Here is a 14,934-nt window from a genome sequence, read left to right as displayed (position 1 = left end):
TTTCATAGGGATATTCTTTCGTTGCACCTTCTATTTTGTTTAAACGCAATGCAGCTACAGTAGATCCTCTCCAGTTTTATATGGGGGATGAACGACCTGGAACTACAACTATTGCCAGAAGTGCTATGATGAAGGTAATAATAATATCAAGAACTAAATTAATTAGGTGTACCTTGGAACTATGTATGAATTCCCAAGCAGCAATCACAAGCTAGGCTACAGACTACAAAACAGTCATCGTTCGTTTATCAGTTCTCTGTAATGGCTCCTCCGATGATCCAAGCATCTAACTTGCATGTGATGCTATTAAGTGGTTGACATTTAATCTGAAAAATGAGATGATTGTCTAGTTTCCCAGAAGAATGAAGTATAGAATTAATAATAGTATGATTCCTGATAGCTCTTATTCAGCCAACCATTGTAGATATTTTTGAAACTGTTAATTATATCAGAATTCCTTCTATGATATGTTTACCCAAAAGAGTGTATGGTTGTGTGAAGCCTTTTAAGAACACATGCTATCGTGATGTCTTCAAACGAGTGCATAGTTTTGTGGATAAATGTATGTATGGCCATCTTTGATCCTGTTTGTCTGAATATTTTGTATCTTCAGCTATTGTAGTAGTAATGATTTATTTAGTGATTATGTTTGTTTAATGTAACATGAGCCTTACTCTTTGATTGTTAGAATAATGTTTATGCATTTTATTAAATAGAAGTTAAGATTATATATTTTATTAAAAAGAGAGCTCTTTTACAATTTTAAATATAGATGAAAAATTCTCACGAAATTTTACTCTTTGTCTTTGACTGTGTATACTACAAGTATTCTGCAAAACTAAATACAGACAGTTTCCTAACAGGACTCTCCATTTTATCATCATTATGAACTGGATCTGAAAGAGAAACCATTGGGAGAAGGAAGTTTTTCCATTTGTCGAAAGTGCTTACACAAGAAAACTAGCCAAGAGTATGCAGTAAAAATAATTAGCAAAAGGTATAAATATTCTATAAGACAATAAAAATATTTTCTTTGCTTACTGTCACCCATGGATTAGAATAATGTTCACTACATTTTTGGAAGTAGAAAAATAACTTGAAAATTATTTTCTGTTCTATGAATCTACAGAAACTTACTGTATCCTTATGACCTTTAAAAAAATTCTGAGAGTCTTTTGAAACAAAATGTTATTCTTGTTGGGGAGGACACAGGAAGAAACCTAAAAAGTACCTTTCTGGTTCCTAGTTGTATTCTACCCTTCCCCTAATTGTGCTCCTAACAAAGTAAGGTATAAGGTTTTTCTGTCTTTAGACTTAAGTGATCTGAACGTAGGCTTACACTAGCTCCCTCTCCTAAGCAGCCCATTGGATTGCCTAGGATACTGCTTTTAAGAGGGATCTGTAGTGTGGGTTGCCTCAGATCTATCTAATTGTGTGTGTGTGTGTATAAAATGGAACTAGACTTTGGAGTTGTAAGTTGCATTTTGTTTCCTGGGTGTTCTGAAGAGAACATCCAAATGAAGGCAGCTGACTTGCTTTGTACACGGGTATCAACTGGTCTTCTTCCAGAATGGATACCTCAGTTTCTGCCTAGAGAAAAATAAAGATGAAGGATTCTTTGAGAAGCAGATGGAATTTTGCCTTCATTTTGCAGTGTTCATTAGTAAATATGTCCCTAGTGTGTTGTGGAATGCTGGCAGGAAGGGGAAAGTATAAATGTTCTGCTATCGGAATGATAGTTCACGGTGATCTCTTCTCCAAGACATTTGGCTGTACCTCTGTTTTTCCAGACCCTAGAAGAAGCTGTCCACCAGACTTAAGTGTTTCATCATATGCTGTTTGAATAGGATAAGTTCAAGAATAAGAAACCTAAGTGTAGGTGTCTGAGTCACTTTTCTGAAGTCTGCTGATTTAATAGAGGCCCGCCTAAAACTGTTAGTGGAGTCTACAGAGAAACTTGAATGACCTGGCACTAGAAGTGGGATTCAGTAACTTAAACATAGACATCTACGTAGTGCCATTTTAGCATCTGTTGGTGTCTTCTCTGTTCTCCAGTTTCCATCAGTCTTGTGACTACTACCTTTTTGTAGATGTCTTCATGGCTGATGTCATCTCCCAGGCTCTCCTATGCTTAGGCCACTGAATCCTACTCTAGGTATGTATGTTATGGTGATTTAGTTCACCCTGTAAGATTGGTTAACTAGAATTTCAGCCATTATAATGAGACCTTGAACAGTAGTGTGCAGTAGACACCTACATTGGACATTTTAATATGAAAATCTCTGCCTTGTGTCTACACTCAAAATTTTTTTCTGTGGTACCTGCGGAGCTGTAGGTTAGTAACTCGCATCTCTTAATGTAATCGATATTTTGTCTTGGGATAACAGTGGGCACAGTGGTATTGACTTTTCCCCTAGAACTAAACTTTGAGGAATTATGTCCCTAGATGATATTACTCATGGGTTCTTTTGCTCTTTCTCCTTCATCTTGGTAGATCAGGCTAAATGAAGGTAAGAAGTGGTCTATACACAGAGGTATTTTTTTTTCTTAGGAATGTAGGCTGTGAGCAGAGTCAGAGCATGTTTGTGCAGTATTTAGGGGTAGCAGTAAACTCACACTCTCAATAGTTGGACAAAAAACAGCTTGAATAAGAAACTGTAAATAATATTGCTCTGAGGATCACACCAGTAAATCTTGCTAAAAGGAAAAGTGTAATGAGTTTCTAGCATCTTCTTTGCCTCAAAGTCAATCTTTCACTCCTACCAACCAAATGTGCCCAAAAAGGGAATCTTACACCTAGGGAAACCCTTTCATGATACTTGAGGTGAAAGCTCAGATGAAGAGTTCCTCTGTGGTGTTGCTTTGTTTTGTTAATAGTGCTGGACCTGCTTCCAGCCAGCAATTTGAGATTTATCTGTGTCTGAAGACCACTCAAACAGTGGGCTCCTGTAAACTTGCTTGAGTTATTGTTTTAGAACTTCCCATTTGTTTTTCATGAGATGGTAACTATTTATGGAGGGGAAATACTCAGAAAAGTCCATGTACAAATTTTGAAGGTTTATGTTCATGATACTGAACCTTTTTCATCTGTTTTCAAGGTTCACTTCCTTCTGATAGTTTAGGGGGAAAGACTGTGTGAGTCAGGTTTTTTAATTTCTTAAGGACCTGAAGCCACTTTCAATTTAAACAACTTCAGCAGCAGGTGAAACAGCTTAGTTTATTTGTTGATTATATGAAGCCTGCAGAAAAACGGAATTCTCTTGCACAGAATTCTCATTGTAGTTCTCATCCTAATTAGGGGGGAAAAAAGGCAACCAAAAGCTAAGAACATGTGTAGTGAGAGAGATTCTGTGTTATCCATAAGACCATTCTCTTAAGTCAGCACAGGGTTAGACTTTCTTGGAGAGAGTTTTGGCAAAAATTTTCAGGCATTATTTACCAAAAATAAATCAACATATCTAACTAGTGGGAAAAAGTGTTCTGATCTGTCACCATTCACATAGTTTTTATAATGATCACCATGTTCATTTTTTTTGGCTATAGATTTCAGTACTTGAAAGAGAATTTATGCCATGAGTTTTGCTCTGGAGATAGTCTCTTATCTCTTCCATTTCAGATTTTTGCAATGACCTGTTTAGGGGTTCATTTGTATAACACAATTCATATATAGATGATGTTACTCTTTTTTCCTAGTAGAGCTCGTAGTTTCCATACCACTTTGGAAATACTTGTCTCCTTTAAGAATGGAAAATGATTTGGCCAAGATAAAAGTGAACTAACTAACTTTGTAGCAACATAAGTGAAGTCAGATTTCCCTGGACTAAGGGAAAGGTTAGTTTTAGATAGAAAATATTCTATAACATCACATCAGCTTTTGCTGTAGCAAGTTGCAATTCCATTAAAAACATTGTTTGATTTCGCTGTGGTTTTTTAATAATCTAAATTGCAGAGTTATGTGGCAAGTTTTCTCAGCTTACTTTGAATATACCTTTAATTGTACTAAAGCAATTAAAAAATAGGTCTAACGCTTTGAACATGCAATTTGCTTAATAAAATGGGTACAAAATGACTGCTCAATTTTTCTAGAATGGAAGCCAACACCCAGAGAGAAATAACAGCCCTGAAACTCTGCGAAGGACATCCGAATGTAGTGAAGTTACATGAAGTTTTTCATGACCAGGTATTTTGAAGAAACTGTAATCAGCACCTACCAAACACATTGCCATGTGTTTTCCCAAGAACTTTTAGGAGTTAAGCATAACTGTAACTGTGAAGGCAACGTTTTTCCTAGGGCTTTTGTCTAGTCAGTACAGAAGATGAAACAGAAGTTCTACATTCAAGCAAACTTGCAGTTACTCTAGCAAATCAAAAGTGTGTGTAAAAATTAGTCTTGGATTGTGTTTGTGGTTCTGGCCTTGGCTGTCTTTGTGAATCATCATGCAGTATATTCATTGCACAGTTTCACATCTATGATACTGAGGTGTCTAATCACTTTTCCCCTAGGGTTGTCATAAATTTTAAAACAGTATTGGTGAATTGGTTTGGAAATCATGCATAGGAAGATTATACAGCTAGCATTTTTTTTTTTACATATTAGTAACTCAATGGAGATAACTAAATAGCTTGCCAAATTACCAAATGTGACAGTAGAGCCTCTATTTGAAAATATATTAAGATCAGTTTATTTACGTACCATGATTGTCTTTTTCCTTTATGTGATGCAGACTCCACAGCATGTAATAAACCATAATTTGATCTGAATTGGAAGTTGGCCCTGGTCTGAGCTGGGGTTTTGGACCAGATGTCCTGTAGATCTCTCTTCTAACATAAACTGCTTTGTGATTCTAGTCTATGATTCTGTAATGGAACGAGAGGTCTCTTGCCTCTCCACCTATCCCAGTCTGTCCTCCTCATGCAGTTTATACAAGGACCAGCAGAGAGGTCACGTGGAGCACTTCTAAAATGAGCTGAGAGGATTTCCTAGTGAAGTTTCAGGGTGCTTTTGAAGGATTTAATTAAGTGGTTAGCTCCTTATGCATATTAATAGATATGTATCCCTGCATCAGAACAGGCTGAAGGGCAGAAGTCTAGCTTTTTCCAGCTTTATTTGTTAGCCTAAGTAAAGACATTTCGTCTCTCTACAAATGTAGCTAATGGTATTGTGTTTTTTTAAATAAATATGGGTGGACATGGCGAAGACATTATCATTCTTCAATCTAAATGAGATTGATGGGGAAAGTGCATCTGAGATGCAAGTTGGTTCTTGTTTTTGGCCTTCCAAATTGCTACAAGCAGTAATGTTATTTCTTCAAATGTGGAGAACCTGTCAGATTAGCACCTACATCTTGAATGAACGTTGGTTTGTAATGTTAAATTTCTAACATGCTGTATTTTTCTTTATTGTTTCAGCTTCACACATTTCTAGTAATGGAATTGCTGAAGGGAGGAGAATTGCTTGAGCGTATTCAGAAAAAGAAACATTTCAGTGAGACTGAAGCCAGTCACATTATGCGCAGACTTGTTTCAGCAGTGAGCCACATGCACGATGTAGGAGTAGTCCACAGAGATCTGAAACCTGAGGTATAGTGACTTGCATATATATGTTAAGACAATAAATTATTGAATATCTGGAATGTGATGTGTCTCTGTTTCTCCAGCTTTTATTACAGAGTTTTCTACTTCTGTATTTTTAATAAAATGTTACCGCTTTTACTTGGTAAATTCTGTAGATATTTTTTGTTCATAGGTAAAAGAAACTGTTAGGAAACATGTTTAGTTCTGTAAGCAATCTTTACTCTTAACTTGTTCAAAAACATTCTTTACCTATTTGGGGACAATTTTTACTAGTGTGTATTTATTGTATGAAACAGTTTATAAGCAGAGAGCTATGTTGCTTGGATACTTTCCCTGTACATTTTCACCCTTGGTTTGACCTTAATTCCCTCAGCAGGGCTTCTTTTGGATATAACTGTGACACCCTTGTACTGTCTTCTGTTCCAGTTAAGCACAAAATGAACCACAAACTTATACAGTCAGCTAATAAAGATGTGTGATTTGAGTTCAGTGAGTTCAGTAGTTTCCCAAAAGAAACATTTTTTAATATCTGTTTTTCAATAATTACTTGTTCTGATATTTTTATTGTGCAGCAACATCTTGCCTTCCAGACAATTCTGTTTACTATGGTGATGTTGACCACTGCTTTTGTTCTGCTTCCTGGACCCAATTTTTTCTTGGGTTTTTTTGCCAGCAATGGCCTTGGATATGTGTTAGTTTTCTCAAGCCTGAGAATAGTGTAAATTGATGTTAGTTCATCCAGTAAGGATGTTATATTGTATAGGAAATAGCTACTCCTTTTGTAGCTGAAGTTAAAAAATAATCCACCATACCTACTGATGTTATAATTTTGTAATGTACCTTCTGCTATATGACTTAGTATTTTGTAGTAATTCTAATTCAACAGATAAAGAAGTCTGCTAGGTGTTGATATTTAAACTATTTTTGAAAATCAATCCAAAATATGAGAGTTTGAAAGAAGCTCCTGTTTTAAGTAAACAGTTAAACAAAGAGGAGGTATTGTGAAATTCTAATATGTGAGTTGAAAAAGTCATCAGAGAAACTTTTTTTGAGAGTCACATCATCAGGGAAAGAAAGTAGCTTTTGAAACGAGTAATTATTAAAAAGTCAAAACCCAAAAACCCTTTGTCTCTTCTATTCTCATCATTTTAGTCTTACTACCATCTTGAATATAAAGACAGAATAAAGCAGAGCTTCAGTTGCATGGTAAATTAGGCAGTCTTCAGTTCTACATTACGTTCAAGAACAGAAGTCCAGGAAGTCCAAGTAATGAAGGGTTAGCAAACAGCTTGCAGAATCCATGGCCTCCACAAAATTGGACTTAACCTGCTGCCTCCTTCCTGCTTGTTGTTTTGAAAGTTACTATTTTAGTTTCCAACATGAACTTAGTAGGAGATAGGCAGGCTTCCCAATATAGATGTAGTTAGTGCACCTTTCTGTAAAAAGCTATACAGGAATTTCTGCTGCTTTTCTAAGAATTCCAGTCAGTTTTGTTTGATGTTCAACTTTGACATCTAATGTGCTACTGATAAATCTATTTTTAAAAATATGACTGGTTAAATGTCTAAGGATGAGACTTTTTTAATTGCATGAACTGGGAAAGTCTTCTGTTTAGCAGTAGTAATTTGATTATATATATGGTTCTGCAAAACAGAGGAAAAGTACTGGATAGAAAGTAGAGAATTCATAGGAATAAAGAATTTGTGTAGCATATATGACCATTTTAAGCCTCTCAGTAGAGGATTTGAGAACTGTTTCTGTGAAGTGACCATTAATATGTAAAGTGAGTTCTAGAGGTATTAGAACAAAACCTAACAAGACAGAGATAGTGTTTATATATCCTTAAACTATATGTGGAATATAGCTGTAAATACGGCAGCAGGGAGGTTGTGAAACATACTTTATTTACCCAATCAACAGTGAAATCTGAACCCAACTTAAGACACTTGGACTGTACCTTTCTCTCTGTGCATAGCCAATTTAATTTTTATCTTAAGAAGGTCTTTTTAACCCAATGTTACTCATTCTTCGTTTACGTGTTGACTGTATAACAGCACCATAGAAAAAAGACAATTATATTAATCACTCATCCTTGTATTAATATTTTTGCTGAAACTAGGCTTCCTTCAGATCCATTTTGCACATTTTAAAATTAAAAACTGACTTTTCTGAATGTGCATTAAGCTATGACAGCAGTACAGAATGGAAAAATACTAAAATGTTCTGTAGAAGCTATTTTCTTTTATCCATAATGAATGCTCTCTGGTTCTCCTTATTGATCTGCTGGCAGTCTAGCAATCATTTTTTAACCCTTGTTAATGAGTTCGAAATTAAATTACTTTGTGTAAGTCATTCACCTCTTGTATTACGAAAATAGATAGGGCTATAGGATTTATAATACTAAGACTTTTTCTAGCATTCATAGATTAAACAGTAAAGGCAATAGCAAAATTATGCTCTTCTCTCAAGAAGTTGATGGGAGGAGTAGAATTAGTTTTTAATTTGTCTTGGCCTCGGACAGTTCTTCTAAGACTTAGCTTCTTTCTTGTATCTTTCTTGACAAATATAAATACTCAGGGGGAAAAAAAGAAGCAGATTGTCTTAAATCTTCCGAACAGATAACAACCTGTCTGTCTTCAAGTCCAGGGTGCCACATTGCAGTCAGTAAAGCTGGAATTCTGAGGGACTGCTATACCAGTGTCCCTTTACCTTGGTGTAAGGAGGAGGTTTGAGGTTGGACTGTTGTGTGGCTTTCAGTGCCGTTGATCCCACGTCACTTCCACAACTCGTGTTGACTTTGCCATCCATGCCAAAGGCACCTCTCGGTACAATTGCTGAGCTGTTGGGGCCCTTTATACCACCACTTTATCCCAAGGGGCACCTTGTTACCACCATCCTTCACTTTCACTTTGCTCTTTTGCATTATTGTCCTCATGGCAATGTGGCTTCAGTGTGTTACCGCTTGAGGACCAAAGACTATTCAGTCACAAAACAAGACATGCAACAGGAGTCCCCCACACAAGAAAGCTATCATTCACAACATGCCAGAATAATGGGGAAGCTTAAGAAAATTTGCTTTTGTTTGAGGAAGAAGGCAATTCTCCATCTCCAGACATTTTGATGTCTTCGCTTTTTTTTCTTGTCAGTGTTCCCTGAATTCTTTTCCCCACTGTTCTCTGCTACATATTGATTTTCATTAATAATCTCTGACAGAACTGCCCTGACTTGCAGGTATGCAGGATGCAGATAAACACATCACATTTTCTTACAACCCAGAGTACCATTATTTCTACTTTTCTGGTTTTTTCCCCCAGTGTCTCCCAGTTCCCCTTTCCTGTAGATAATGTCAAGCTTTCTGTAGTAATAAATGTAGGAAAATAATTATAATCAATTTTCTACCCAGTGCTGGCATTGATTTTGTCTTTGCTTTTCAGAATTTACTATTTACAGATGAAACTGATAATTCAGAAATAAAAATAATTGATTTTGGCTTTGCTCGTTTGAAACCACCTGATAATCAGCCTCTGAAGACTCCTTGTTTTACTCTTCATTATGCTGCCCCAGAGCTCTTGAATCACAATGGTTATGACGAGTCTTGTGATCTGTGGAGTTTGGGAGTCATTTTGGTAAGTTATTGAGGTTTTTAAGTATCTACTTTTTATTAAAATGCAAAGGATTTGACATGATTTCAGACATAAACTGGGTACATGCTGAATTCAAGTCTGGTGAAAATATTACTGCAAAAATAATAGGTTCCAAAGACAGATGTTTTCCAGGGGTGGAGATTTTTTTTCCTAAGTAGCAAATTAATGGAATGGAAAAGTTACTTGATGCAGTTAGGTTCTCAAAAAGAGGTATTCTTGTTAGGAGATTTTACAGGCATCCATATAATCTTTTTACAGTTTCAGTTCAGGGAAGGAATCGACCTGCATCCTGATTTACAGAAAATTAATTACAGTAGATATAAGTGAGGTAAAAATATGTGTTGTTCATAGCTTCTGGAAACATTCAAGTGTTTTTTCTAACAACGACTCCAGAGAAAGTCTTGCAAACTTAAAGTTTTCTATAGCCTCGAAGTTTTGCCAGTCCAGATTTTATTGCATAGCTCTGGTGATGCAAACAACAGCACTCCATATTTAGTAATAGAGTTGTCCATAAATATACTGTGTTTGTTAATGCTGCTTTTGTTATCATGACAGTACACAATGCTATCAGGACAGGTACCATTTCAGTCTCAAGACAGAAGTTTAACATGTACCAGTGCATTGGAAATTATGAAGAAAATTAAAAAGGGAGAATTTTCCTTTGAAGGAGAAGCTTGGAAAAATGTTTCTGAAGAGGCTAAAGAGCTAATTCGAGGTACGTATTCACAAGTGTTTCATGTACCTTATATTTCTGTCTCAAAATGTAAAATTAGAGAACCATACAATATTTGGATGCTGGAATCAGCAGCAGACTGTCAACCTGTCAGAGCAGTATCCACAGCTTGAGCTGTGTACTGACCCCTAATACAAACTATGGGTTGAGGTGGACACATCAGACTGCATTACAAATTGCTTGTACACATAGAGCTTTCTAATGTGGCGAGATGCTGATAGGAAGGTTGGTGGGGTTAGAAGGAACTGAAGAGCTTCAGAAAAAGTGAACTCACTGTTTTAAAACATTTTAAAACAAAAGCAGAGTTTTTCTTTTATGTTATTTTTGCTTTTCTAAAAAACCAAAACAGCTTATGAGATAATTGTCTTAAAAGCTAAGCTTTTGCAGAAATTTATTACTATATTTTTCCCTTTGCCTATTTTTTAATCTATGTGCCAAGAGTACTTACTGTATTTCTGAACTGCTTCATTCACATTTGCCATGCTTTTGGTTTCCCTTAAGCTTTTGAGCATCTAATTATGTTTTCAGCATGAGCTAGACACCAATCCTAATTCTACTTAGATGGAGTTCTGAATTTCTGTAGAAGTAGGCTTGTAAGGAATTTTTCTGCCAAAAATGTAGGGATTTCCAGATTCAGACTTAAGTGGAGTGTTCAGGGAATCTGAGGCTTACTCCCTTGAACTTCATCCCAGACAGGTTTTAAGTGAAGAAATCATTTGATAGTTCTGAGTTGATGTGAAAAGAGATGAGACTTATCAAACAGTTAAATATCAATTTCTTGTGTTTAGTGATTCCTCTGGAGCGGATGATAGTCTAACATTGTGCCAGCCTTATCTAGGATAAATATTGACATACCCAGGAAAATATTGACCTTAGTTACTTATCAACTCAATGTATGAGATTTTCGTAATAAATATTTGCTTTCTCTATTAAATGAAGATAAATAGATCACAGTTCAAAAGAGTATAATATGTTTCTATTAGGACTTCTAACAGTGGATCCAAACAAAAGAATTAAAATGTCCAGCCTGAGATACAATGAATGGCTTCAGGACGGCAGCCAGCTGTCATCCAACCCTCTGATGACACCTGATAACTTAGGCTCTTCAGGAGCTGCAGTGCACACATATGTCAAAGCCACTTTTCATGTAAGTTCTAAGAAATTTTATGTCATATGCTATATTTTGTAATGTGTAATCTGGATTCATGTGTGTTTTCTCTTAATAACAAGACATATCTGTCCTTAAAATTCAGTGTTTGCTTATACCTGGATTTTTTTTCCTTAATGTGTAACATCTCTGGAGTACATGAAAATATAAATGATGAAGCAAAATTAAATTTCTCGAAGATATTTATATTCATGAGCACTTGAGGACTGAGGGACAGCTGTTCATGAAAGAGCTATTAAAAATACTTTGTTTCTTAGAGGAATCTATTAAAAGGTCTTCAAACTTTTATGAAAAAAAGAGAAAAACTTTATATTTAACTTAAGAAACTGTTTGACTTTTTGTTCTTAAGGTTAAAAATTTGAAGTAAAATTTCTGGAACCTGTGTAGTTCATGTTTTTTATATCATAGATGCTTTTTAGTGGACTTGCTTATCTACTATTTTATGTTTACTAAAACCATTTGAACTGCAGCTGTATTATACAAACATATTCTTGATTCTCATGATGCCTTCTACAGAGAATAAGCCAACATTGAGCAGATTTATGCAGAAATGTTTGTGGACACTTAGAAGGAAGGAGACAAAAAGAAAATAATTGTTACTTGGAGAGGTCCTGATAATGCAACATAATTTGGGCTGAAAGAAAAACTGTAATTTAACAGTATTGTTTCTGAAAATGTAGTCTTAAATAGGTTAAGGCTTAATAAAAATACTTCTAAATTAAAAAGAACAAGGAGGGGAAGATGCCAATTAATAATGTGATGTATTGGCTCTTTCATACCCGTAAAAGCTACTAAAGTTATTATTACAGCTACAATAGGAACTAGTAGCACTCTGTGAAGAAACTGTGGTTTATCTTGTGACTTGCCATAGAACATTCATAATAAGTGACAAGGCATAAAATGTCTTAAACCTCTTGAAAAGCTTAGAGTTACCTTTTATTTTTAAACAGGCCTTTAACAAGTACAAAAGGGAAGGATTTTGTCTCCAGAATGTTGACAAGGCACCTCTTGCAAAAAGAAGGAAAATGAAAAAAACAAGTACAAGCACAGAGACACGTAGCAGCTCCAGTGAAAGTTCACATTCTTCTTCCTCTCATTCTCATGGTAAAACTACACCTACAAAGACATTGCAGCCCACAAACCCTGCAGACAGCAATAACCCGGAAACCATCTTCCAGTTCTCTGACTGAAAAGTGGAGAATATTCTCTCTTGAAGATTAAAGTGGTTATAAACTTGGTAGTACCTACGTTTTCTTCTCCCACACTTCCTCCCTGTGGCTTACAGGCTGCTACAGGAATGCCTGTTGCTTTAGAAATGTATTTCAGTCATACCTTTTTAGCTTTGTATTTCAATACATTTCTTTTTAGCATTAAGTTTGGTATCACTGGATATGGTATAATACTATTATACAAACAACATTCTATTCTCTTAGGGCTAAATTACTAGTGTGCAGTCAAGCTCAAGGTAAGGAGCTATGCTGCTCGTGGTACAGCTTGGAAGAAGACTGTTTCTCAGTGTCAGAATCTTCCTCCCAGTTTTTTTCCCACTGTTCAAAGAAAGGAAAGCTCTGTAACATATATAGAACTTTTGAATCTTCTGCTTTTACCCAGCTCTGTGAAGAATGTTATGGAATTTGATTCTTCGTGCATGTAAAGAATCATTGGTACAATGCACCAAAGGAGTATAGTACTTTAAGACCTTTTAAATTTGTGGTTACATTCTGTCCCATTTCTTTGAATTTTAAGATCAAAATGGAGCGTTATGGAATTTGTATTTTGTTTTAAAAAGTAACTCCACATATCTTATTCTAAACAACTGAGAATACAAGTCTTAGATTTTTTTTAAAATTAATTTATTTTTTAAATAAATCTAGGGTAAGAGATGTCTAATATGAGATGTCTAGTACTGTGATACAAATTTTTTTGAAGTTATTAGCTTCTGAAAGGTTTTACAGATTCTAAAACATAATGCTATAAAAGAAAATTAAATTTCATATTCAATGCTTTGGAAAATGGTCACATGTTAAAATACCTATTTCAAGAATTAATTATAATTTATATTTTCTTTTTATATTTACACAATAACTTTAAAATACTAAGATTTTTTTAAAGATGCAAAAGCACCAGTTTCTCAGCATCTGTTATTATAGGGGCCATACAAAATGTATACCAAGTTATTTGAATTTTGCATTGTGCAAATATGGCAGTTTAATAGTAACTGTAAAATATTAGAATATATGTTTATTTTTTGCACTTTATAACATCTAAAGGAGATGTTTTAGAATAAAGTGCACTCAGATCTCTCTTCCTACAAGGGTGCTGAGCACTGTTTTACTGGGTTGAGTGACCTGAAATCCACCATACTTGGTGGTTATGGTCATTGTGAAGGAGAATTCTGTACTTTGCAGGAGTGGATCCCTGTATATTACCTACTGTTTTCATTCCTTACTTTTAAAATGCAAAGCTACTTCTATCTTGCTTTTACATTGTATATAACAAATACTAGACCTGGGCACCTTGTGTAGTGTAGATGTTAACAACTTATGCACTGGGAATACTAAAGGGAAATTATATTGAACACTGTGCTTCACAACTTGTTCACTGTGGTGTACTACAGTGAAGTATTTCCTACTGTGATAGTATAGTATGTACATAACTGTTTGGAATCATAAATGTGACTTACAGAAACATCAGCATAAACTTTTAAATCAGTATATTTTATAAATTTATGGAGAGCTCTTTTATAGCTTGTATTCTCAATGACTAGAGGTAACTTAAGTGCTAAAGATGACTTCAGTTTTGCAAATGCTTACATGTGTAAGTCTCCACTGAAGTCAGAGGGGCTCCTTGTCATATGCCTAAATTTCTGTGATGGAAGACTAATTGAGTAGAGGATTTTGTTAACAGCTGGCTCTATCTTAAAGTAACCTTAATCCAAACCCTATGCAAAAAAATAAGGTTATAGGAATTGTTTATATCAGTGGTTTTATTTATAGAATTGTATCAGATATCAGTATTGACAAATACAATACATCCATGTTTACAGGGATTGTGTGTATCAAAACAAGGCTTTGAAGCCCAACATGTTTGTTCTGTGTTTCTTTAATATTAATAATGGCATTCTGAGGTTTTGGAATTGCTCATGTGAAATAGTTTACTACTTTCTTGATGTGAATGTCAACAGTAATTGCAGCATTAATTTCAGGTTGATGTGAATATTGAGATTTGCACTGTTTATGTAGAAGTAGTATATTTAAAGATCAGTATATGTGCTAATAACACAACCAGTTTTAAATGGCCGATGTTAAAGTATTGAAAAATAATTGTCAATGTAATATATTCAGGTTTGCTTTCTGAATGCTCTCTTTGGAAATAATCTCAATAGTGAACATGGCTCATTTGTAAAAGAATACTTCCCCTCTCCCCAATAAACTTGCTGTAAATACAATGAACAACCCACCATTAATGCTTGTCATGCAAACAGCACAAGTGAATCGAGAGGTTGGCGAACAAGTTGCTTGTGAAGTTTGCACTTGGAGGAGTTCTTGCAATTTGTTTTCTTCAGAGTGAGGACGACAAAAAGCTATCTTGGTTTTATTTCATTTAAATATAAGAAACTTTTGGATACCAAGTGGATTTGTAATATTGTGACACAGAAGTCCAGTATTGCATCAGAATGCATTGAGCCTTCAGACTGGCTCAGCCCTTTTCCATGGCTACTTATCTGAACAAGATAATGATCCCTGCACAGCTGTGATTCTCTGTCATCTCAGAACAGAATAATGCCTGGCAGAAAATATTCATAAAATGATGAT

At 35.2% G+C, this 14,934-nt stretch overlaps 1 protein-coding gene across 5 annotated transcripts in view; it reads left to right on the top strand.

The window, feature by feature from the left end:
• The window catches only part of RPS6KA5 (ribosomal protein S6 kinase A5), a 69,999-nt gene extending 55,425 nt beyond the window's left edge, over window positions 1-14,574 (top strand). For all 5 annotated transcript variants that reach the window (XM_064658964.1, XM_064658965.1, XM_064658967.1 and 2 more), the window contains 8 exons: window positions 9-134; window positions 864-997; window positions 4,087-4,180; window positions 5,410-5,580; window positions 9,009-9,200; window positions 9,774-9,933; window positions 10,935-11,098; window positions 12,070-14,574. In XM_064658964.1, the coding sequence (XP_064515034.1) occupies window positions 9-134; window positions 864-997; window positions 4,087-4,180; window positions 5,410-5,580; window positions 9,009-9,200; window positions 9,774-9,933; window positions 10,935-11,098; window positions 12,070-12,309 (1,281 nt within the window). In that variant the 3' untranslated portion in view covers window positions 12,310-14,574. The remainder of the gene's footprint in view (window positions 1-8; window positions 135-863; window positions 998-4,086; window positions 4,181-5,409; window positions 5,581-9,008; window positions 9,201-9,773; window positions 9,934-10,934; window positions 11,099-12,069) is intronic.
• Window positions 14,575-14,934: the final 360 nt, after the last annotated feature.

The sequence above is a fragment of the Pseudopipra pipra genome, chromosome 6 (genome assembly GCF_036250125.1).
Source record: "Pseudopipra pipra isolate bDixPip1 chromosome 6, bDixPip1.hap1, whole genome shotgun sequence".
Taxonomy (NCBI): domain Eukaryota; kingdom Metazoa; phylum Chordata; class Aves; order Passeriformes; family Pipridae; genus Pseudopipra; species Pseudopipra pipra.
This window is presented reverse-complemented; position numbering and strand designations above follow the sequence as displayed.